The sequence below is a fragment of the Mus caroli genome, unplaced genomic scaffold (genome assembly GCF_978045245.1).
Source record: "Mus caroli unplaced genomic scaffold, Mus_caroli_1 scaffold_15, whole genome shotgun sequence".
In the NCBI taxonomy this organism is placed as follows: domain Eukaryota; kingdom Metazoa; phylum Chordata; class Mammalia; order Rodentia; family Muridae; genus Mus; species Mus caroli.
In genome coordinates this window covers 86,366,239-86,390,342 of record NW_028227270.1, presented here as the reverse complement: position 1 = coordinate 86,390,342, position 24,104 = coordinate 86,366,239, and the positions used below count along the sequence as shown (strand labels likewise).

Below are 24,104 nucleotides of genomic sequence, written 5' to 3'. Positions count from 1 at the left end.
TTCCGGGAAGCTGGTTCCGCGGTGCAGCGCTCACTTCCGTCCTGATCCGCGGAAACTGCGGCCATGGGTCCGGCCGTTCCTTTACCAGGGCCCCAAGCGGGGGAAAAAAACAAAACAACAACAACAAAAAAACAAAACAACAACAACAAAAAAACAAGGAATTGTAATTGTCTGGCCTGTCACTTTGTAAATGTTTCCTGCACGATTAAGCTAATGTTTCAATATCTGCTAACAGTAACAGCTTGGGATGCCTTTAGGCATCGATTTCACTCTCCAATTCGTAATAGCGTGGAAATGAACTTGGTGAAAAAGAAAATCTTCCATGGAAAAGTTTTCCAGCACCAGCTCCACTTCTAAAAAGTGCTTTATTTTGTTTATTTATTTATTTGTTGATTGATTGGGTTTTCGAGACAGGGTTTCTCTGTGTAGCCCTGGCTGTCCTGGAACTCACTCTGTAGACCAGGCTGGCCTTGAGCTCAGAAATCCGCTTGCCTCTGCCTCCTGAGTGCTGGGATTAAAGGCGTGCGCCACCACGCCCGGCAAGAGCAATTTTATTACATCTATTTTGTGTGTCCGGGCCTAGAAGTGCTTTATTTTACTCTGTGAAGAATGGTGTCTGTAAATCGGAAATCGGTCTTATTTCAGTATCAGACGACGTCCATTATCTCCAACTTATTCCTCCCAGAAACAGAAAACTTAATTCCCATATAAAGCATACCATAAAGAACAGAAGGTCAAAAGGGGACCTGGCAGATATTCTGGCTGTTTAAATTAGGCCAGGTCTAAGAGCTCTCCGCTAACCAATCAGCAACAAGGAGAGACACAGCAGGTTTCACCCACTACTGGATCACAAGGAGAATCAGCTCTCAGCAATGCACCCGACCCCTTTCTTTGCTCCTGTCTCCAGCAGGTCCCTACACTTACACACTCACACTTGCACACACAACCAGCGCTCTAAGTGAATCAGGCCTTCTTCTTCCCAAGGCCCGCCCCCTAGCCCCGGAAGTTACGTCACGCCCCCGCGCCCCGCCCCCGGACGCCGAGTTTTTCTATCCGGATTCTTAGCGCGGACTCCCGAGTGCCGCTTTTCTCTACGTGCTCCGCACATGCGCGGCTGCTTGTCCCTTCTTCCTCCGCTTCCACTGGCGTCCACGGTTCGCCGAGCCGCCGCCAGCATCGCGGAGGAGTCGGGGAGTTCAAGATGGCCGCCACGGAGCCCCCGTCGCTGCGGGAGCAAGCTGAGTAAGTGCACCGCGCGGGTGGGTCGGAGCTGGGCCTCCAGGCCGGCAGTGCGGGGGACCGCGGCGGCGGCGGCGACCTGCGCGACGGGCGGGAAAGTTCAGGCCTAACGGCGACAGCCAAACTTTGCCTTGCCGCGCGCCGGGGGTGGTGCGGCAGGAGGCGTGGGAGCGGCCCGGGCTTTGCTGCCGGTGGGGCCGTGGCTGTTGGGGTGCCGACAGCGCGGCCTGCTGCGCGTCGTTGCCCCGGGAGGCGGCGGCACGAGCGGCCTCTACAGGTCCAGTTTGCGTGGTGGCTGCTGCTGCCCTGAGGTCGCGCCTTCCTGCTCCTCCCTGGGGGACCGTGGAGCTCTCCGATCTCAACCCTCGGCGATCTCCTTCCCTAAAGGGACCCGAGGGACAGTGGCGGCCGGCAGGCTAAGCCCCGCTTTCCTAACGCATATGCTATCCTTGCGATCCTGCTGATGGTAAAAGCAGAGACGAGGGTGCTAGGGTCACACTTTTGACTGTCCCGGAAATTGTGCTAGCGAAGTCCTTTGCCCTTTACTCTTCCTTCCAACCACAACCCGGTATTTCTCTGTCCATTGGTAGCTTATTTCTAACTTTCAAACTTGAGGCAAAGTAAGGTAGACTACCTGGGTTTTGAGGCCTGGCAGTTTTTTGCCCTTGTTTGTTTTTGCCTTTAGGAAGGGACATGGGAGAAGTATTAGGAATCGTTGCTACTTCTAAACCATTCTAATCGGTGTTTTTAATTAAGCGACTATAGAAGTTTTTGAAGCCAAGAGAACACATCCTTGAATAAGCAAAAGGACTAGCTGTTGCTTAAATAAGAGCAATGTTTTGTTTCCCACGTTTATTCGAGGAAAGCTTAACTTTAAAGAGAATACCACTGAAGACTGGGTGGCAACAGCAACCCCCCCCCCCCCTTACATCTGTATTATCTATGTTTTCAGCCTGTTTAGGAAAGTGTTTGATACCGTTTCCAGCAACTTGTGACAGATAGCTTGGTTTCTTTGCTGAGAGTCTAGTTTGGGGTTCCCCTGCCATTTACTTTACTCAGCTTGACAGAAAATTTGTTTTTTATTAAGTATGTTTGAAAGTTGCATTGTGGCTGTGACAGTTGGGCTTAGCAGAGAACAGATAGGATTTTAAGATAGCTTATTGTCCAAGTTCATGGTGTGGCAGTTACAGGATGTTAGTTTAGCTTGATGGGTGTCTTCGACTGTACAGCTAAGTAGTGTTCTGGCAATCTGAAAAGTTCTTGGTATTATGTCCATTCACTTAATTTGAGGGGAGAGTTCACTCACATTTATTTTGAGTCAGAGTCAGCGCTATTATTTGCGTATTTAATCCTATCTTTATAAGCGTGGGTTTGTTTAGGCTCTGGCAACTACATAACACTGACGGTAGTTTTTAATTTATCCTCCCTTCCCCCACAGAAATTGTGTAAATGGAATTCTTCTCAATGTGTCCTATTTTTGCTAATTTGAAATAATTAATGGAGTAAATAACAATTTGATATGAAAGCAGGCACTATGTGTGTTGCTGACCTAAATGGCTTGGAGTTACTCTGAATAGCTTGTAGTTACAGGGAAGCTATTCAAAATAGAAAAATTAAGGGCACACATATTACGTAGTTTACATTTTCCTCAAAGGGTCAAATGGCTTTTGTTTTAATGGCCTGTACATTTGTCAGCCTCTTTACTTCAGCTTAAAAAAAAAAAATGTATTCGAAGTCACTAGGGACCAGGTACTATTCAAATCATTCAAATAGTAGCTCATTAATTCTTGTAACAATCCTGTGGCGCTAGATCCTGTTGTTGCTGGTATTTTGTGGATGATGAAACTAACACAGAGAAATGGAAGTAGTTTGCTCAAGGTCGCACTGTGATAGCCACATTTAACTTTGTAAACATGGTTCTAAAGGCCAGCTTCCGACTGCTGTACTGTGACTCCTTCAAGTGCCTTTAAGATTTAAAATAATGTTGTTTGCTAGTGTCCCAGAAAGATGGTTGTAGGGAGTGAGGGGGAATTAAGGATCAAACCAAGAACCCTTTTGCACATGTTAATAAGCAAGTACTTTACCCCTGAGCCACATTGTCAGCCTGAGATCATTGAGCAGGGCTGACACTAGGAGTAAACCCAGAGCCTATCACGCACTACCCTGAGTTCTACCGAGGAGATGTACCTTACTCCCCTGAGCTGGCTGTGTCTTTCAGGCAGGTCTCCCAAAGGTTGCATTTACAAGCATGCCCTGCCCTGCCCAGCCAAAGATGTGTTTTTGATGTGGTGTTTATAATACATTAAAATTTAATTCCTGAAACATGATTTGGAAAAGGAAAAGCAGAAACTAGGTTTAAGACCAGTTGGTCTCTGGGATCCATTCTAACTCCTGACTCCATCAATTCTGCTGTAAAAGCATTTCAGTTTGGAAGAGAAAAGTCATTTAGTTACTTCCTTTACATTGCACTTTGCTCAATATTGACATATTTTTAAAGAATTGTCTTTTTCTTTTTAATTGTCTAGCTTGCTTGCCTATAAGGCATAAATGGAATGCTTCCCAAATAAATTTATAAAGACTATCCTAGCTGGACAGTGGTGGTGCAAACCTTCCCAGCATTCGAGAGGCCCAGGTAGAGGTGGGCTAGTTTGAGGACAGCCAGGGCTACACAGAATTCCTGTCTTGAAAAGCAAGGGTGGGTGTCTTAGTGAGGGTTTCTATTCCTGCACAAACATCATGACCAAGAAGTAAGTTGGGAGGAAAGGGTTTATTCAGCTTATACTTCCATACTGCTGTTCATCACCAAGGGAAGTCAGGACTGGAACTCAAGCAGGTCAGAAAGCAGGAGCTGATGCAGAGACCATGGAGGGATGTTCTTTACTGGCTTGCTTCCCCTGGCTTGCTCAGCCTGCTCTTATAACCAAGACTACCAGCCCAGGAATGGCCCCACCCACAAGGGGACCTCCCCTCTTGATCACTAATTGAGAAAATGCCTTACAGCTGGATCTGGAAATGGAGGCATTTCCCTAACTGAAGCTCCTTTCTCTGTGATAACTCCAGCCTGTGTCAAGTTGACACAAAACTCGCCAGTACAGTTGACCCCTTGTCAACTTGACACACAAACACATCACTAGTAAGCCTCAACCCTTAGTTTCTTATTCATCCCCAATATCTAAACAATTTTAAAATCCAAAGTACTTTAAAATTCAAAGTCTCTTAACTGTGGACTTCACTAAAAAACTTCCTTCAAGAGGGGAAAATATCAGGGCACAGTCACAATCAAAAGCAAAAATTAAACTCTAACTGCCCAATATCTGGGATCCAACTCACAGTCTTCTGGGCTCCTCCAAGGGCTTGGGTCACTTCTCCAGCCCTGCCCTTTGTAGCACACGGCTTGTCTTCTAGGCTCCAGCTGCCTGTGCTCCACTGCTGCTGCTGTTCTTGGTGGTCATCTCATGGTATTGGCATCTCCAAACACTGCTGTCTTCTGCTGTGACTAGGCTTCACCAATAGCCTCTCACAGGCTCTCCTCATGGTGCTAAGCCTCAACTCCTTTGCATGACCCCTTCAGTCCTGGGACATCAATTGCAACTGAGGCTGCACCTTCACTAATGGCCTTCCATGGCCTCTCACAGTGCCCAGTCTCAGCTGCTCTGTGTGACCCCTTCATGCCGTCAAAACCAGTACCACGTGGGTGACTCTTACACATTACCAAGTCCAGCCACAGAAAAGAATCTTGGCTATTTCCCCAACTTGCTTCTTGGTCATGATGTTTTGTCCAGAAATAGAAACCACGACTAAGACAGTGGGATTATCTGCTGATAACCAGGCTTGATGTTGTACACCATACACCTTTAATTCCAGCTCTTGGGAGGCAGATTTCTCAGAGTTTCACGACAGCTAGAGCTGTATGGTGAGGCTAAACAAGTCTTTGAGCTGCTTATGATGGTGCATGCTTGTGATCCCAGCACTTGGAAGCTGGTGAAGGAGGAGTGAAAGTCCTAAGCCACATAGGGTCACATCATCTTACCCTGCCCCTCACTATTCTATAGCTGACATTTGTGGAAAAGAAAGTTAAAATGATACCAGTACATGGTAATTGATGACTTTATTTTGATAATACTATTTTGAAAGTGTTCCGTGTCCTGTATTTTGCCAGATCCTCCCAAGATCTCCGTAGGTTACAGCGTAAAACTTAACAAATGAGCAAACTGTTGAAGCCTGAAGCCTTCTGTGTTATATGCACTTTAGATCCATCATTAGTCCTGGATGTAAATGAATGTTAACCAATGTAGGCAAGTAGGTTGTTGATACTTATTTTGTGACATATTTATTGTAGACAGGCAAGTATACACATCCATTTGTTACATTGTAAAATGCAAATATAAAGAATAGATTTATATGTATAGGATTTATACAGTTTGTTGTCCATGTAAACTATCCAAAAAGCCATCATTTGTCTTAACCAGCAGCTTTTTATTAAGCTTTAAGAGAATGATGTTGATAATGAGCTCTTTCTCTGTCACTTAATTTATATACCCATTTCTTGTGGTATTGGTAGCAAAACCAAGGCTTGACACGTGCCAAGTATCTAAGCACTAAGCCCCTGAGGTGCCCTTGGAACCATAAGACATAATTCTTGTTTCCTGAAGTTTATTTTAAAAGGTCAACTGAAAAAGATAGAAGTTTGCTGCAGGAGTATATAGGATTATTTTGGAAGTCCTATACTGGGTCGTCCTAAGGTAAAATTTTTCATCAAAAAATTATTTGTAAAATTGTAGATTTAAAAAAAACCTAGAATATATCACAGTTCTTAATGAAACTTATTTCATGCCTAAAATTAAGTCCTTTTCTAAGCTATACTTTAACATTCTATTCCCACCATTTTTAAAACAACAGTTTTTTGTTTGTTTGTTTGTTTTTTTGGTGGGTGGAGCAGATTTCAATTACTTAAGGTATTGCATATTAAGTACCAAGGAGTACAGTGTGTACACATAGAAATCTGGGAAGCACTAGGTGCTAAGGAAGCAAAAATCATGGTTCTTATGTAATTACCGTGACCACATTTTATGTGCATTTAGTCTAATTGTCATACAAACCTATGATTTGTCTGTGTTACTGATTATCCAGTTCTTATGGCTGAAGAAAATGGCATCAGAGGAGCACTTTGCCCAAGGTGCTGTGTTATGTGGGGCAGCATTTTGAGTCAAGTAGTTTGATTCATAATCATCTGCTGCTTTTGATAGCATTCCTTACAATAACTTAGTAACTACCCTGCATCTCCAAAGGTATGTTTGAACAGGTGTAGTTGTCTAATGTGTATACGATAACATTTTACTTGGCGGGCAGTTAGTTCATGCTAAACGCTGTTACAAAGAAGCATTTAATATCTTTTTATGTAGGTACAGTTGTTTTTCCCATCTTACAGAAGAGATACCTGAGATTACAGACACCTCATACTCTACTAGCAAGAAAACTCCAGCATAGCCAAAATCGAAGTGGGTAAATTTGAGGGTTCCATTTGTTTGATGCCGTGTAGTGGCTATGTGTTTCACTCCTTCATTGATGTCCTGATAACGTCTCACTCAGAAATATTCTGTATCCTTCTCCTCTACCAAGTTATTGAAAACTGAGACCTAGAGGAAAAGACTGTAGACCCCACCTCCTGCTATAGTCCCAGAAATGGCAGTGCTCCTGTAGATAATCCAGCCCCCACTCTAACCCTGCAGTTCCTGTGCCCTTGGGTTCCCAGTGGACTTTCAGTTCTGTCTCACTCACTCATGTAACCACATATATTTTGTGCTTTGGCATTGTTTCACTTGAGAGATAAACCTCCTTAGATCAGAGTCTTTACAGGTTTCATGCCCTGACCATCATGATTGGAGTGTGGTTTTCTCTACGTGCCATGACTTTTGCTATCTCTATTTGAAGTGCTGTTTCTCTCCAATTTTTTTGCCCACTCTTGGATACTGTTAATCCACCTATTCTTTTTAGCACACATTCCTTCTCAGTTAACATCTTTTCTTCAATGTACCCAGTTAACAAATGGGTTGTACCCACCCCCCCACACACCTCTAACACCCCCCTGCCCTGGGATCTACAAAACACCCTTATTGACTCTTTTCAAATATGGGTTTAGATGGCCCTTCTGTGTTCCAGTACCCCCTCATTTGGGTCTTTTGTCATTGGTACTTCTCCATGTTACACGGTGGTTCTGTGTGGTGTTCCTTCCCACCTTACTGTACTTTCCCTTAGGGAAGTGACTATGCCCTTGAACATTTTTATTTTCCAGTCACCTTGCTGAATACCTGAATGTAGTAGTAGGTCATTTAAAAATGTTCGGTGATTGGTGAATAGACTCATGATTCCTTCTTTTGCAAGAAAATAACCAACTTACACAAAAGTACCAGGAATATATCCATATATCCTTTGAAGTCAGAAAGTCTAAGCTGACTATCCCCCCCCCCCCCCCAAGGCAGGGTTTCTCTGTAGCCCTGGCTGTCCTGGAACTCACTCTGTAGACCAGGCTGGCTTCAAATTCAGAAATCCGCCTGCCTCTGCCTCCCAGGTGCTGTGATAAGACTAGCGTAACCACGCCCGGCACCCAAGGCAATTCTTATAAAGGCAAACATTTAATTGGGACTGGCTTACAGTTTCAGAGGTTCAGTCAGTTTTATGGCTGGCAGCATGCAGGCAGATATGGTGCTGTAGAAGGAACGGAGAATTCTACATCGCAACCCAAAGGCAAGCAGGAGACTCTCGTCTGCCCTAGGCAGAGCTTGAGCACTAGGAGACCTCAAAGTCCTCCTGCACAGCAACGTACTTCCTCCAACAAGGCCACACCTAACGGTGGGCCTCTTACTATGGGCCAGGCATATTCAAACCACCACAGTTCTCATTCCACCTAGTTTAGTCTTAGATCATGGGAATTTTGTGTTTGTGTTGTTACTACTGTGCTCCTCTGAAGCTTCTGGGGACACACTACCACTTTGGATTTACCCAATATCAGCTATTGAGTTTTTTTCAAGAAGAGGTGTTTAGGTGAGATTTGTTCACAGTAAGTAAACAGGTAGATTATTGTTGACAACCAAGTTTTCTGAGCATCAAGTGGAAAGATTAACTTCTCAGTATGTTAGTATCTATGCCTTATGAAAAGAGAATGTGAGCCTTTTGTATTTGTGAGAAATGCTAGTTTAAAATCAAATTACTGGAGTTTCTGTATAACTAAAATTAAATTGGATTTTGTTGCTGGTTTGATTTCTTTCAGTTAAATAATGTTTTTCAAAGCCATACTCCATAATATATTTCATGTAATACTTTTAGATTTTAATTCAGGTATTAAGACAGGTTGTTATGTCTCCACCACCTCAGCTCCAGTCATTTGCTTCCTTTAAATAAAATACCTGAAACTTACAACATTTTAGTGACTCGGTTGTGTTACACTGAGATTCATTTTATCATTACTGTTGTTATAACTGAATGCTGGGTAAATACTATGATTATAAAATGTGCTTTGTACATTTATAGGATGGATGATGCTGATAATTCTGAAAAGAGTGTAAATGAAGAAAATGGAGAAGTATCAGAAGACCAATCTCAAAATAAACACAGTCGTCACAAAAAAAAGAAGCATAAACACAGAAGTAAACATAAGAAACATAAACATTCCTCAGAAGACGATAGGGATAAAAAACACAAACATAAGCATAAGCATAAGAAACACAAACGGAAAGAAGTTATCGATGCTTCCGACAAAGAAGGCCTGTCCCCTGCAAAAAGAACTAAGCTTGATGATTTAGCTTTGCTGGAAGACTTGGAAAAGCAGAGAGCCTTGATTAAAGCTGAGCTCGATAATGAGTTAATGGAGGGGAAGGTCCAGTCTGGAATGGGGCTCATTTTGCAAGGCTATGAGTCTGGTTCTGAAGAAGAAGGAGAGATTCATGAAAAGGCAAGAAATGGGAACAGGTCCAGTACCAGGTCTTCCAGTACTCGGGGAAAACTTGAAATTACGGACAACAAAAATAGCGCAAAAAAGCGAAGTAAGAGCAGATCCAAAGAACGGACCAGGCATAGGTCGGACAAGAGGAAAAGCAAGGGCGCTGTGGAAATGGTGAGAGAGAAAGCAAACAGGAGCAAGTCCAAGGAGAGGAGAAAATCCAAAAGCCCGTCCAAAAGAAGCAAGTCTCAAGACCAAGCTAGAAAGTCAAAGTCCCCTCCACTCAGACGGCGGTCCCAAGAGAAAGTGGGGAAGGCCAGATCTCCTGCTGAGGAGAAGGTGAAGAGTGAAGAGAAAGGCAAAATAAAGGATAGGAAAAAATCACCAATTGTAAATGAAAGGAGTCGAGATAGATCTAAAAAATCCAAGTCCCCAGTTGACTTAAGAGATAAATCCAAAGACAGAAGGTCAAGGTCCAAAGAGCGGAAATCAAAACGATCTGAAATTGACAAAGAAAAGAAGCCAATTAAATCACCTTCAAAGGATGCTTCTTCTGGGAAGGAAAATAGGTCACCCAGTAGAAGACCTGGCCGTAGTCCTAAAAGAAGAAGTTTGTCTCCAAAACTTCGAGACAAGTCGAGAAGAAGTAGGTCTCCGCTTCTCAATGACAGAAGATCTAAGCAGAGCAAATCGCCTTCTCGAACTCTGTCTCCAGGCAGAAGGGCCAAGAGCCGATCCTTAGAAAGAAAACGGAGAGAACCAGAGAGGAGACGACTTTCTTCTCCGAGGTAACCTGTTCACGAAACAGTCATGCTTTTTACTAACAATTTATATTATATTATATATATATATATATTTTTTTTTTCACTCTGTAGACCAGGCTGGCCTTGAACTCAGAAATCAACCTGCCTCTGCCTCCCAAGAGCTGGGATTAAAGGCGAGCACTACCACTGCCTGGCAGCAATTTATATTTTAAAGGAAAAAAGTGAATATAAAGATAATTTTTAAGTGAGATAGTGATGGGTTTCATAACTCAATATAATGTAGTGCATTAATTTTATTAACACTAAAGTTTTTTAATCATAATTTATGCTTTAAGAATAGTTTAATGACTATTTTTTTTCAAGTTCCTGACTTAATTTAGCCTCTAACTTACTCAATCAACCATGTAAATCTAAGCAGTTTTCTAGAATCTAAATGGGATTATTTTAGTGAGAGGGAGCCCTTCATAAACTTTTTTTTTTCCTTTTTGGTGGGGAGGGTTTTGAGACATGGTCTAATGAAAGAGCTGTGACTGGCCTCAAATTTAATACTCTCTCTTCAGCCTCCTAACTGCTGGGATTGAAGATGTGTCTCACCATGCTGGCCCTAAGTTTTGTATAGTGTACAATCAAACGATTGGCTGGGATCATAGAACTAAATTTGAGGGAAATAGGAGAGGCATTTTAGAAACTTGTTTATTATGTATAGGAATTGTGCATTTTGAAATTAATCAAATTAGTCAAGTTTTACAAAAGATGTTGGCTTGCAAAGATGGTATGAATTCTGTTTACTCATTCCTGTTAATGTGTTCAGTGTAACTCTAAGTTGATCTTGCAGTCTCCATCCTCACATTCTGAGACCTTTGAAGAGAGTTGTCAAAGTGCCATCTCAGGAGGCTGTTTACCCCTCCCTCACTTAAGGAATAGTGTTACATAAATCTGTCACTTGCCTTTAGTTTCTGCTTTGAGGCTGTTAGGTTTGCTGATCGTTTTTATCTCAAGTGTTTCTTAGTCAGCCTTGGTATTCCAGTTTGAAAGTTTTATTAAAGGCCAACCTTAAGAATTTATTCAAAATGCCCCTGACTTTTTTTTTAATTGTAGAAGTTCAGATTAAAGAAAAAGCCAAATAATGTAGAAATCTATAAGTTCTTGGACTCCCCAGCCCACTTAATGTGCACATTTTCTTATAAATGGAGTCTTCTAATTTATCTCAAAATATAGATGGTATACTTTTTTTCCTTTTTGGAAAACATGCTTTGGTAACAGTATAAGATATATGTGTGTGTGTAAACATATACACACATACATAAATATATGTATCTGTTACAGTGTAGAAGTTCCATATTTGCTGATAAACATATTACATGGGTTTATTTTTCACAATTGCATACAGATATCTGTTGGTTATGTTTGAGGCTTCTTCGTAGAATAAATCATAGAAGTGGATTTGTTCAGTCTCCTTATATGTACAGTAGTATCTTAGAAAGTTCAAGTTAACTCTGACTTCCACATGTGTGCTGACACTCACCTGTCCACATATATAAGCAAACAAAATAAGAATCTTAAGCATAGAAATGTCAATATGTAGACAATTCAGAATGAGGAAGTAGGCTATTATGACCCATTTAGGAACATTTCTTTTGAGTTGTACATAAAATTAAAGTTTCTTTTTAACATATAAATAGTTTTTAAATTCTTAAATTTTGAAGTTATGGGAAATAAACTTATTGTATGCCTCCTCTAACACCATGATGCTAATGGGGTCATCTGACTTTAAATAGTGATTCAAAGTAATTTAGTCAGTTACTCGCATTACGTTTGTGAATCTTACTCCTTTTAAATGTCAAACAGATATTTTTAGTTTGGTGTGTTTTCTCTGAACTTGCGTTTGTTCCCTTAAGAACACGACCTCGAGATGATATCCTTGGTAGATGTGAACGGTCAAAAGATGCCAGCCCCATCAATAGGTGGTCTCCAACCCGAAGAAGAAGTAGGTCTCCCATTAGAAGGAGATCCCGTTCCCCATTGAGACGCAGCAGGTCTCCTAGAAGAAGAAGCAGGTCTCCTCGGAGAAGGTAAATATAAAGGACCAATGCTGTCTTCTCCATTCCTTAACCTTTGGCTCATTTGGAAACTTAAGTTAGCTGCATTGTAAGGTTTTCCCACAGACCATTTTTCTCTGAAACATTTTAATTGTGATCCCATAGCTTCCTCTGCCAGCCTGGGATACTGCACACAGTTTTCATCTTCTTAATTTTTACTCTTACGTGCATTGGTGTTTTGCTTGCATGTATATTTGCATAGGGTGTCAGGTCCCCTGGAACCGGAGTTACAGATATGTGGGTACTGGGAATTGAACCCAGGTCCTCTGGAAGAGCAGCCAGTGCTCTTAACTGCTGAGCCATTTCTCCAGCCCAACACAGTTTTCTTTAGCATAGTTTCCTTTGAAATTTATACAAACTATTGGTCTTTAAGAATTCAGTTAAAGGTCTAGGGAGATGGCTCAGCTGCTCTTTCAGAAGACCCAAATTTGGGTCCCAACATTTATGTCATGTGACCACAACCACATGTAACTCCAGCTCCAGGAGATACACAGCTCTGCGGATACCAGTTGTACACATACATACATTCATTTAGGCCCTCACAAACAAAACCTTTAAAAACAAATTATTAAAGAATTTGAGTCTTGCTATTCCCAGTCCTCATATCCTCCTTCCGAGTGCTGGGATTATATGTTGTATCACCATGTCTGGAAACCTTTCTTTAATAGAGTAGATTTTGAAGGCGTCTTGGTTTAAGTTTCTTTTACTACAATAAAACACAGTGACCCAAAAAGAAAATTGGGGCGGAAAGGATTTATGCAGCTTATACTTCTGAATCTATAGTCTGTCATTGAAGGATGTCAGGACAAAAACCCTAAGCAGGGCAGGCATCTGGATGCAGGAGCTGATGCAGAGGCCATGGAGGGATGTTGCTTATTGGCTGGCTTCCCATGGCTTGCTCAGGCTGCCTTCTTAGAGAACCTAGGACCACCAGCCAAGGGATGGTACCAGCCTCAGTGGGCTGGGCCCTCCCCCATCGATCACTAATTGAGAAAATGCCTTATAGCTGGATCTCATCGAAGCATTTCCTAAAATGGAGAGCCTTTCTCTGATGACTTTAGCTTGACAGTAGATACACAACCAGACAATACAGAAGACATAAGGTTCACAGAAAAATTGAGCATTGAGTTCAAAGTCACCTTTTATTCTTCCCCACACATGCTGGTGTTTGCTCACTTTATTTGAAACTTTAACAAATATTCATATGTCCCTTTTTTTTTCTTTCAAATAGAGATAGGAGCCGAAGGAGCAGGTCACGCTTGAGGAGAAGGTCTCGATCACGGGGTGGTCATAGGAGAAGGAGCAGAAGCAAAGTAAAGGAAGATAAATTTAAAGGAAGTCTCTCAGAAGGAATGAAAGTTGAGCAAGAGTCTTCATCTGATGATAAGTAAGAACGGACTGTTACCATTTCATGATTCTAGTTTAGGAAGATTGGTGTACTGGAGGGCATCAGTTTCTGCCTAACTGTCATAAGTGAATACCCAATTTCATCCTGAATTTAAAAGCTAACGTTCTGTGCTTATTAGGTATGTTTTTCAGAACTTAAGGGCTCTGCTTTTTCTAGATTTGAGTTGACTATTGGGCCATCATTTTACTGTCTTCCTTTTGTTTTTATTAGAAAGAGCGGACCAGTTTAGGGGAAGAAGTTTCTATACAAAATTTAGACTTTTCAGTTTATGTCAGATGTTGCATGCTTTTCCATTGGACTAGTTGGTGGGCAGTATATCTGTTACAATGAGATAGAGAAACAGTTCAAATGACTTAAGTTTTCTGAAGCATTAGAAAATGTTTTAAAATGCAAGCTTCTAAAAGCACTATCTCAGAAGCAAAGCTAAGAGTGTTTCTCAGTAGCACTTCTTGCCTCCCTGGAGACATTTTATTCATATCTGAAGACATGTTGTCACCTGGTGGCAGAAGACCAATGCACAGCCAATTCCCTCACAAAACAGTCCACCCCTAAAATCAGCAGTGCTTGAACTAAGGAGCCACTGTTGGTTCTGTGATTGAGGAAGCTGGGCAGGAGAAGGGTTCTGTGTAGAGCTTGGTATAGTCACAGTGTACAATGTGTTAAACTCCTCAGTGTGCACACATGGTACTCAGAGACTACTCAGTGTGCACATACTGTACTCATAAACTACTCAGTGTACACATAGTACTCATAAACTACTCAGTGTGCACATATAGTACTCAGAAACTACTCAGTGTACACATAGTACTCAGAGACTACTCAGTGTACACATAGTACTCATAAACTACTCAGTGTACACATATAGTACTCAGAGACTACTCAGTGTGCACATATAGTACTCAGAGACTACTCAGTGGTGATTCATAAAGATTGGGGAGGTCCTTGAAGAACATGTGGGCGGGCAATCCAGGTAGAATTGGACATTGAGCCATGTCCATCTGAAAAGAGTCAAGTTTTTGTATCCTTTTTATATCCTTTTTTGTTTATCATGTTGGTTTTTGCTGGGTTTGTAGGAGGCACCACAACCTGCTTGCATTTTTGATAGGAAATAGACCAGAAGCTTCCATGAGCTTTCTGTGACCCAGGGGAAAAAAAAAGTCAGCTTATCTGTTCCGCCTTTGCCTTAGAGATGAGAAAATGTAGATCAGAGCAGTCACAAAAGAGTCATTGGTGGGTATTTTGAATGTAGAGATCTTTCTTGTTTCCCGTTTTGGTACAGTGAACAAGGTGAGGGTAAAATTTGCTAGGATCCCATTAGACAGCTTTGAGCTTTGGATCAGTGATGGCTTAGACCATAGCTCAAACTTTAAAAATGTACAAGTTAACAGTTTAGGAATCTGCAAAAATGTTTGAAAACTTTTTTTAAGCCTTGAAGATTTTGATGTGGAGGAGGAAGATGAAGAGGCTCTGATAGAACAGAGAAGAATACAGAGGCAAGCAATTGTGCAGGTATGTGATGGTCCTTCTAGTGCTGGGTACTCAGGGCAAGAAAAGCTTAAGCTGAGCAAAGAAAGTAGTAGTGACAGTGACCAGGTCACTAGAGAGTTTACACACATTCACGAGACTTACTTAGTTATTAAAACTGACTTGTTCCTCTTTGTTTTGTTTTATATCCAACTGTATTAATATAAACTTCTTGTATAAAACATGAGAATTTGAAATTTTTTTTTTTTAACAAACATGAAAGTTCTTACAGTGTAGGGTAAATTGGAAGTTCTTTTAGCAAAATCATTATTTGGTACTGTACAATAAACTATTTTCTCTAAAAGGATAACGGCAAATTTTACAATTTCAATTTTGCTTCAGACTTCTGCATGCGTGCATGCATGCATGCATGCATGCATGCATGTATATCAACCTGAGCATGAAAATGAGGATCATTTGGTAGGAGTTGGTTTTTTTCCCCCACTGTGTGTGGGTTCTGGAGATTGAACTTGGATTGCCAAATTAATGGCAGTCACATTTACCCACTAAGCTGTATTGCTAGCCCACAATTGGGGTTTAAATGAAAGCTGAATGAGAAAGATTGTTATACACATCTCAACAGTCATGAAGCAATAAGATTTGCTGCTTTGAAAGACAAACCACATCTCCTTGGCTGTCCTGAGACAAAAGTCATGCCAGAGGATAGAATTTTATATGGCCAGGTCAGGTAATTTCACCTGATGAATGTACAGCAAACACAACTACTTGTCAGAGTTTGCACAATAGGGGATTTTGTAGGTATTGTGCACCTGATGTAAGCCAGGAGTGGATGCCTTTGCTGTTTTATGTTTCCAGTGCTCCCAGTGTCCTAATGCAGCACCTGTTTGCAAGTAATGTATTTAGATATTATCTGGTTTTATGAAGCTGATGTATCTGTTGTCATTATAGAAATATAAATATCTTGCTGAAGATAGCAATATATCTGTACCATCTGAGCCAAGCAGCCCCCAGAGCAGCACAAGATCACGATCTCCTTCACCAGACGACATCTTGGAGCGAGTTGCTGCTGATGTAAAAGAATATGAGCGGGAGAATGTTGATACGTTTGAGGCCTCAGTAAAAGCCAAGCATAATCTAATGACAGTGGAACAGAATAACGGTGAGTTAGAGTGTCTAATGGAGCTTTTCTCTGCAGGCTTAGCTGTATAACCTTATAACAGAGTTAGGAAAGTTAAAAAGTAGGAATATTATGCTCAAGTAATGTCCTGTATTAATGTGATTTTTAACTTATTTTGTGTATATATGTGTCTGTATGGTAGGAGTGCAAGTGCAGGCCAAGAGAAAACCTCAGATTTTATTTCTCAGTTCCCACCTGTCTTTTTCTTGAGACAGGGTCCCTCACTGGTTTGCAACTTGCTGAATAGGCTCCGCTGGTTGGTTAGGGAGCCACTGTCTTTGTCTCCCCAGTGCTGGGATCACAAGTGTCTATTGCTCTGATGCCCTACTTGTTTAATATGGGTTTTGATAAGATAAGGTCTCTACTGATTCTCATTTCTTATTGTCAAGGATATTTGTTCAGGCATCTGACTGGATTGTGGCTACCCACTGCATTCTAATTTAATAAGAATGCACATCAGGTCATTTTCAGTACTGAGCGACAGTTTTGGGAGTTGCCTAGAAAGCCAATGTACAAGAAGGAAAAGAAGTTTAATTAACACTAATGACTTTTTTCTTGACTTTGGTTTTAGTTTCTGTTTTCATTTCTCCAGTATTAATGTAAGAAATGGGCTTCCTAGATAAGTATCAGACTATTTGTGTGTGCTCTTGCTATAAATTGTCAAACTCACCACACCTGTACTTATTTACCCAAAAAGTCTTATTCATATAGTATTGTTGTCTTAGAAGTTTAGTCGCTGTCCTCGATAAGTACTTGTAACCTAATGGTAGCTTGAATCTGTATTTCTCTTACTGTGATTTGGGCGGTCACTTGTTGGAAACCATCGTATTTCTTTTTCCTTGTCCAGTTTTCTATGAGTATTAGGTATTTTAGGGGAAAATATTAAACTGGAGGCTGATCTATATCTGAGTAAAGGGGAAATTTACCCTTTGAGGTATTTAATATGAGACTTTTTGTTTGTTGTTTGTTTGTTTGTTTTTCAAGTCAGGCTTTCTCTGTGTGGCCCTGGCTGTCCTGGAAATTTTTCTGTAGACCAGACTGGCCTCAAACTCAGAGAGATCTGCCGGCCTCTGCCTTCTGAGTGCTGGGTTAAATGAGTATACTGCCACACTGGCTTAAATTAAGAAGGTTTTAGGGATACCTTTTCATTTCAATCCAAGATTCTCATAGAGCTAGTTATCAAATTAGCCATAGCAAAAGTTGACGTTAGTTTCCTGCTTTGTATTTGCAGTGGATATTACATATCAAGTGTAAAACATGCTTCTCGATTGAATCATTAGTTAAAAGCCAATGTGTAAGGAGGAGAAGTCTGATTAATACTTCTGATTATTCTGTTGACTTGGGTTTTAATCTCTGCTTTTATGTCTCAAGTTCTACTGCATATTTATTTCATTTAAGGCTCATCTCAGAAGAAGCTTTTGGCACCTGATATGTTTACAGAATCTGATGATATGTTTGCTGCTTATTTTGATGTGAGTAATTTTAAATCAGTGACATAGGAAAAAGGTCTGTGTATCTAATGCTTATGGGTAGTTACAGAGCAATGAGGTTTGCATTAACAATGTTGGAAGTGCTGACATCTGGATAGGCTGTGTAAGCAGCATCTCAGAACTGAAGTGTACCAGCTTTGTTCCTCTCTGAGGCCAAAACTATATCAGAGGTTTTAAAATATAAACAAGAGAAAAATTGGAGAACTTTACCAAAATTGCACATCCCCCCAAAAGCCTAAATGTGTAGTATTTGCACATGTATGTACAAATGGTACCTCAGCACATGAACAGGAATATAAGTGTAGTAGTTAGAAACCATGATGTGGTTGGTTAGGTGGTCTTTGTCAGTAGTGATTTTCTGTTTTTATTTTTATTTTGTTCTTTTTGCTGTAATGTTTTATCAGTGCCTTTTTATTGAAAGTCTTTACTACAGATAAACCTAAAAGTCTGAAGCCTTTTCAGTTTATATTTAAAGAGTCATAAATAGAAGGTCTTAGAAGAAAGAGAGAGAGTGGTAGATGTTACAGGAACAATCAAAATGAGGTAGAATAATCACTGTGTGAGACATTCTGTTTGGCCTGAGAAGTCTATAATGCATCCCATGGCGCACAGCAGGGACACTGGAAGAGAAGGGGTTAAGAGAAGATGAAGTAATGAATACTGCCCCCATTGACGCATCAGCACTCACCATTTGCCTAGGTGATGCTTGGTTCCCTTTCTCTTACTCTAATGAAATACCCGGACAATTAATTTATAAAGAAAAAAGATTTGTTTGGGTTCTAGTCCATAATCAGTTGGCCTTGCTGGTTTGGGTTCATGAGTTCATCATGGCAGGAGCAGGTGGCAGTGAACTTGCTCATTAATAGGCAAGAAGGGGGAGAAAAAGAGGATTTGGGGTCTTATAAACTCCTTCGATCTTATAGTTGTCAGCTCTTTAAAAGATTCCACTGCCTCCCAGCAGTGCCAGCCTAGGAACCAAAGCCTTTATCTCACAAAGACTTGGGAGTGTGGGTTGGGGGGCATTTAATAAACAACAGCATTATTGCAGGACCTTCTGGGTATCATGGAGAATAATATGGAATAGGGTTATTCACAAATACTAGATAGATGTTGTTATTTTTAATTTTCCACACAGGCTCAACCTAGTACAGCCAGTGAATGTTACTACATTTCATGCCTGTGTGGTAAGGGTACAAATGTCTCCATGGACAGGGAGGCAGAGAAGGAAATGATGCAAATCGGTAGGTAATGTCGGACACTGTCGTTGGTAAATGAGTTCCGGTCTGTAGGAGTTTCTCCAGTCTGGCTCGTCAGCTAAAGGAAACTGGATCTGATTTTGAACTTCTATTTTAATTTTTAGTGCCTAATCAAGCCCAAAAGCTTTTGGAAATCTTTTTAAAATATTTTTCCTGTTATTTAAGATGTAAGACATTTTGGTAATTTTACCTTGGCTACCTTGAATTTGTATATAAGCAATAGTAACAGTCAAATAATATACTAAAATGCTAGTATTACCATTTTTTGTTATTACGGAGTTACTTTAAGTGTGCAATCATCTGGTCTCCTCCCTAATTTCAGAGTGCTCGTCTCCGAGCTGCTGGCATTGGGAAAGATTTCAAAGAAAATCCCAACCTCAGAGATAATTGGACAGATGCAGAAGGCTATTACCGTAAGTTTGCATTTCTCATCAACTTTAAAATTCATTGTGCAGTTCCATAAAAGTACACTGCTCAGATAATCACACATTGTTGAACTCTTTATAGAAAGGTATGGTAGAGCTAGTCACAGCATGTGAATTTTTGTTATATTCCAGTCAGCATCCCAGAAGCACTACATATTAATTAAAGGAAGCCTAAATTTGTATGTAGATGTTTTCAGGCATGAGTAAATTCTCTAGAGAAGAGGGTCTACCACTTGAACATCTTTTTATTATAAGTTGCGTACAAAGGAACTCAGGTGCTGGTCATGGAAGTCTTTGTCATGTAGTACTACAGCGGAAGACAGCTCAGTGAAATGTTTATAAAGCTGTCAACAATGGATAGGACCAAGGACCACTGAGAGTGTCTGAACTAGGAATGCAGCTCTGTCACATTCTGAGATGACCAGTGGAGGCGGTGCCTGGATTTCCATCGTGTATTAGAAACAGTGGAGATTTGATCCAATTTTAAATAACTCCAATGTGTAAATGACTTCTAGATTTTATTTTCATAATCATATCTTTAATTTTTAAATTTGGTTTTAGGTGTGAACATCGGGGAAGTCCTAGATAAACGTTATAATGTGTATGGCTACACTGGGCAGGGTGTGTTCAGCAATGTTGTACGTGCCAGGGATAATGCAAGAGCCAACCAGGAAGTGGCTGTAAAGATCATCAGGAACAATGAACTCATGTAAGTTCAGAACTGAACCACAATCAACAACAACAAAACACCCAACAAGAATCTTAGTTTACTAACATTTTTAGAAAAGAATTTTGACTCGAGGATTTTAAATTTAGAGCCATGTGTTACATGGGAAGTTCTATTATGTCAAAGTCATTTCAGTACCTATCCTGTACCAGTATGTCCTTAGACCCCCTATCCCCTCCTTCTGTGTCACCTAATGCCATCTTCTGCTCTGACAGCCTTAATCTAGAAAGGAGAAATGAAAGGATATGAATTGTTACTGAGCACATAGCAACCAGCAAATCAGATGATTCATTAGCTGCTGACAGGAATTACTTGTGTCTGTCATTATTGGCTTTTTTCTTTCGTAAGCATAAATAATTGCCATTCCCATATATTTAAAGCTTTTCACTGGCCTTCAAATGTTAGAAGTATTACAGATTTTTCTTCAAGTGTTTGACTGTCCTAGGTTTAGAAAGATATGTTTGGCTGGAAAGTCTAACCTTCTGTACTGTAAACACTCACTTTTTAGATGCAGTGTATGACAGCTTATAATCAGATTTTCAATAGTAAAGTTATATTTAGGGAGACATCCCCAATAATTACATTCTTAGAAGAGCCAGAATAATGATTATATCAAGATATTATGAGATTTTAAAAATTTAAATTAAATAACACTTAGGTAGTTAGTGTATCAGGCCATGTCTAACAGATGTTACTCCTAAATTCTTGTGTCCTAATCTTTTTTTCATTGAAGGCAAAAGACTGGTTTAAAAGAGCTAGAATTCTTGAAAAAACTTAATGATGCTGATCCTGATGACAAGTTCCATTGCCTACGCCTCTTTAGACACTTTTACCACAAACAGCATCTCTGTCTCGTGTTTGAGCCTCTCAGGTAAAGACCAGAACAGTCAATTGCTCCTGTAGTTTGTCTAGCAACCTCATGCTGGGTAAATGCTAGGAACTGCTTAATTTTCCTGTTGGTTCTTATTCATTGCATTATCTTGAAAATCATCAGCATGTAGAACATAGAGTTCTGTACTGGGTGGCAGACAGTAAGAAACCTCAGGTACCCTGCAGGTCAGCCAGAGTGGTGGGGACAGATACCAGTTTGACCTTGAGCAATATGGCTTCTGAGTTGTATTTTCAGGTGAAGACCTTCTCGAGTAATATAGTTCTTCCTTTGTTTATTTTGAAAGTTGAACTTTATTGGGAAGCTGTATTATGGGCACAGTGTTATTCTCCCATCTCAGTGTCAAAAAATTTATCAGGCATAGTGTTATTCTCCCATCTCAGTGTCAAAAAATTTATCAGACATTCTGAATAAGGGTCCCAAAAAATTATATAAGTTGTATTTTGCACTTGATTTTACTTTGTGCTTGAAAGTATTTTTGCCTTTTGTGTTTGTTTTTTGACCCCATTTTCTTGTCTTTTCTCTCCTTAAAGTATGAATTTGCGAGAGGTATTAAAAAAATATGGTAAGGATGTCGGTCTCCATATTAAGGCTGTACGATCGTACAGTCAGCAGTTGTTCCTGGCATTGAAACTCCTTAAAAGATGTAATATCCTACATGCAGATATCAAACCAGATAATATTCTGGTAAGTCAAGCAACCACGCCGCCTTGTGTGTATATCCATCTCTCTTCCTATAACTAATAGTAGGATTATTGTTATACTATAAAATAACATTTAATATAATTTTGTGTTTAATGACTCATTATACTTGCCAAATTTTATCTTTGTTTGAAATTGAGCAGTGAATTTCATAGAAAACTATGAGGAAAGAGGAAATGAATTGTTGTCTCTTTTTAAAATTTTGATGGAGGGATTTATAGTGTGCAGTGACCCAAGAATGATGGCAATGATCTCCTTGAGTAGCAGGAGAAGGATGTTCGGTGCTGTGTCTTGTGGACACAGGAACTGCTTTCTGTCGAGCAGCTATCTGGAGTTTAAAAGGTGCTTTTTTGGTTCACTTGGTATTTTGAAATCCAGTCTGTTTTTTAGTGGCCTCAAACTCACTGTTTTCTTGCCCCAGTTGCCCAAATCTCATGCTGAGATTACATATACTTTTGTTTTATTTTGTTTTGTTTTGCTGTTTTGTTTTTGTTTTTGTTTTTTCCATTTGAAGCTGGCTTCTGGGGACCCAAGCAGTAAGGTTCAGCTCCTGCTAGGTGTTGTTAAAAGGCCTTCCTTTGAAGTTGTGACATCTCTTGTTAGTGATTTCTCATGTAGTGCAATCAGATTTCACACTGATGTTTTTGACATTCAGAGATAGGTCATCCTGGTGATAGCGTGAATGCAAAAGCGTGCATACCTCCACCACCTTTGGCCCCTCACCTTTCTGTGGTATTCGCATTCTGAAGCGTAGTCACAACTTAGTCAATTGCTTGATCGTCTGCTAGCTATGTGTTCTACAACATGTGTTTTCTTTCCACTGTTTTTTTCCTTTTTTCCTCTTTATTTTGACTTCAAGTGTATGGGTGTCTTGCCTGTTTGTATGTACGTGCGCGCACACACACACACACACACACACACACACACACACACACACACGGGAAGTAGAATGTCCACAGATTGCAGAACACTAGATTCCTTGGGACTGGAATTGTAGACAGTTGTGAGCTGCCATGTGAGTTTTAGGAACCAAACACCACCCCCATACCGCTGTTTCCTCTGGGATCAGAAGCCTTTTAACAACTGAAATATTTTTCTAGCCGTCACACCTCTGGGTTTGTTTATTTGTTTTTGTTTGTTTAATGCATGCTTTATTTTAAATCAATTCTAGAATTCTTGAAAAAAATTGTGAAAAACAATACACATATACAATAAACACCTACCTGCAGGTTAGACAGTTACACAGCACACACTTGTGAAGTGCTGTGCGCTTTGATGTTTGACAGCACCCTAGAAGCTCTTGTTCTTTTCTTTGTTTGTTTTGTTTTTCTGAGACAGGGTTTCTCTGTGTAGCCCTGGCTGTCCTGGAACTCACTCTGTAGACCAGGCTGGCCTCTGCCTCGAGTGCTGGGATTAAAGGCGTGCGCCACCATGCCCGGAGAAGCTCTTGTTCTTAACACCTTCTTTCTTCTTTTAATCAGTGTTAGTTTAGGTTTGCACATGAAGTTTGGAAACTAAATATTCCTTCTTTGGGGAAAAAACAAAATTCAGGACACCTGGAACTGATTTCACTTCTGACAGTCCAATGCTTTTAGCCTGGACTTAGCCGCATGATGTGCAGCATTTTTCTTGGGGAATAGAAGCTTCATTGCAAATAAAAGTGTGTGTGCCCGTGCATGCGCATATATGCAGTGTGGGGCAGGGTGGGGTGGATGTTGGTTGGGTGTGGCACAGCAGGTATTACAACTTCATGGATTGTTTGCTTGTTAGTTTTCTTTTTATTAAAAAAATTATTTACCATTTTAAGACGACTTTCTACTGGTCTCCAAAGTAAGAAAATTGGTCTTGATGTTGTGTTGTAGTTTAAAATAATTTGTGTTTGGCTGGCCGTAGTGGCTCTTGCCTTTAATCTCAGTACTTGGAGGCAGAGACAGGTGGACTTTGTGAGTTCAAGGCCAGCTTGGTTTACATATATGAGTTCTAGGCCTGCCAAAGTTAGCTACATAGAGAGACTCTGTCTTGGGCTGGGGCTAGGAACTTAGTTCTGTGGGTCCCACTGATAGTCTAGTCTGTTTACACTGATTATACTTTGTGAGGATAATGCTCCCTCCCCCAGAGAGTACTAGAGCTGGTTAAACTATTCATTGTCATGGGGATGGGTACAGTAGGCCAAGTTCAAGTCCCAACTGAGAATTTGTATGTGTCTCTTTTGAAGGGGGGAAGGGACTCTGGAATATGAATTCTCTTCACTTGTTAATCCTGAACATGCTTCTGGTCATGAGTGGCAGCAGTCATGGGAGCAGCTCCAGCCTTTCTCAGCAGATGTCACTGTTACTGTGTATGTGGAAGTATTTACCAAGGAAAGGAGAACAAATGACTAGTACAGAGCTCATGTTTATCAGTTTGGTTAGATACAGTTAATATTTTCTTGCTAAAACTTTCTACTGAAGGGATTTAGTATTTTTCAGACTTAAAGTGGTGACAGTTTCAGATGATATGATCCAGGT

At 40.6% G+C, this 24,104-nt stretch overlaps 1 protein-coding gene across 17 annotated transcripts in view; it reads left to right on the top strand.

The window, feature by feature from the left end:
• The first annotated feature begins 1,017 nt into the window (after positions 1 to 1,017).
• The window catches only part of Prp4k (pre-mRNA processing factor kinase PRP4K), a 30,515-nt gene continuing 7,428 nt past the window's right edge, over positions 1,018 to 24,104 (top strand). For 13 of the 17 annotated variants that reach the window (XR_015045451.1, XR_003834650.2, XR_015045450.1 and 10 more), the window contains exons 1-11: positions 1,020 to 1,242; positions 8,767 to 9,963; positions 11,838 to 12,011; positions 13,270 to 13,425; positions 14,874 to 14,955; positions 15,880 to 16,090; positions 17,507 to 17,580; positions 19,177 to 19,267; positions 19,841 to 19,988; positions 20,740 to 20,877; positions 21,429 to 21,582. Coding sequence is in view for 3 of the 17 variants with exons in the window: in XM_029468278.2 (XP_029324138.1) it covers positions 1,202 to 1,242; positions 8,767 to 9,963; positions 11,838 to 12,011; positions 13,270 to 13,425; positions 14,874 to 14,955; positions 15,880 to 16,090; positions 17,507 to 17,580; positions 19,177 to 19,267; positions 19,841 to 19,988; positions 20,740 to 20,877; positions 21,429 to 21,582 (2,466 nt within the window). In the remaining 14 variants the exon portion in view is untranslated. Of the gene's footprint in view, positions 1,243 to 6,641; positions 6,738 to 8,766; positions 9,964 to 11,837; positions 12,012 to 13,269; positions 13,426 to 14,873; positions 14,956 to 15,879; positions 16,091 to 17,506; positions 17,581 to 19,176; positions 19,268 to 19,840; positions 19,989 to 20,739; positions 20,878 to 21,428; positions 21,583 to 24,104 lie in introns of all 17 variants that reach the window. The other 4 variants (XR_003834653.2, XM_029468278.2, XM_029468277.2 and 1 more) reach the window with 3 other exon arrangements.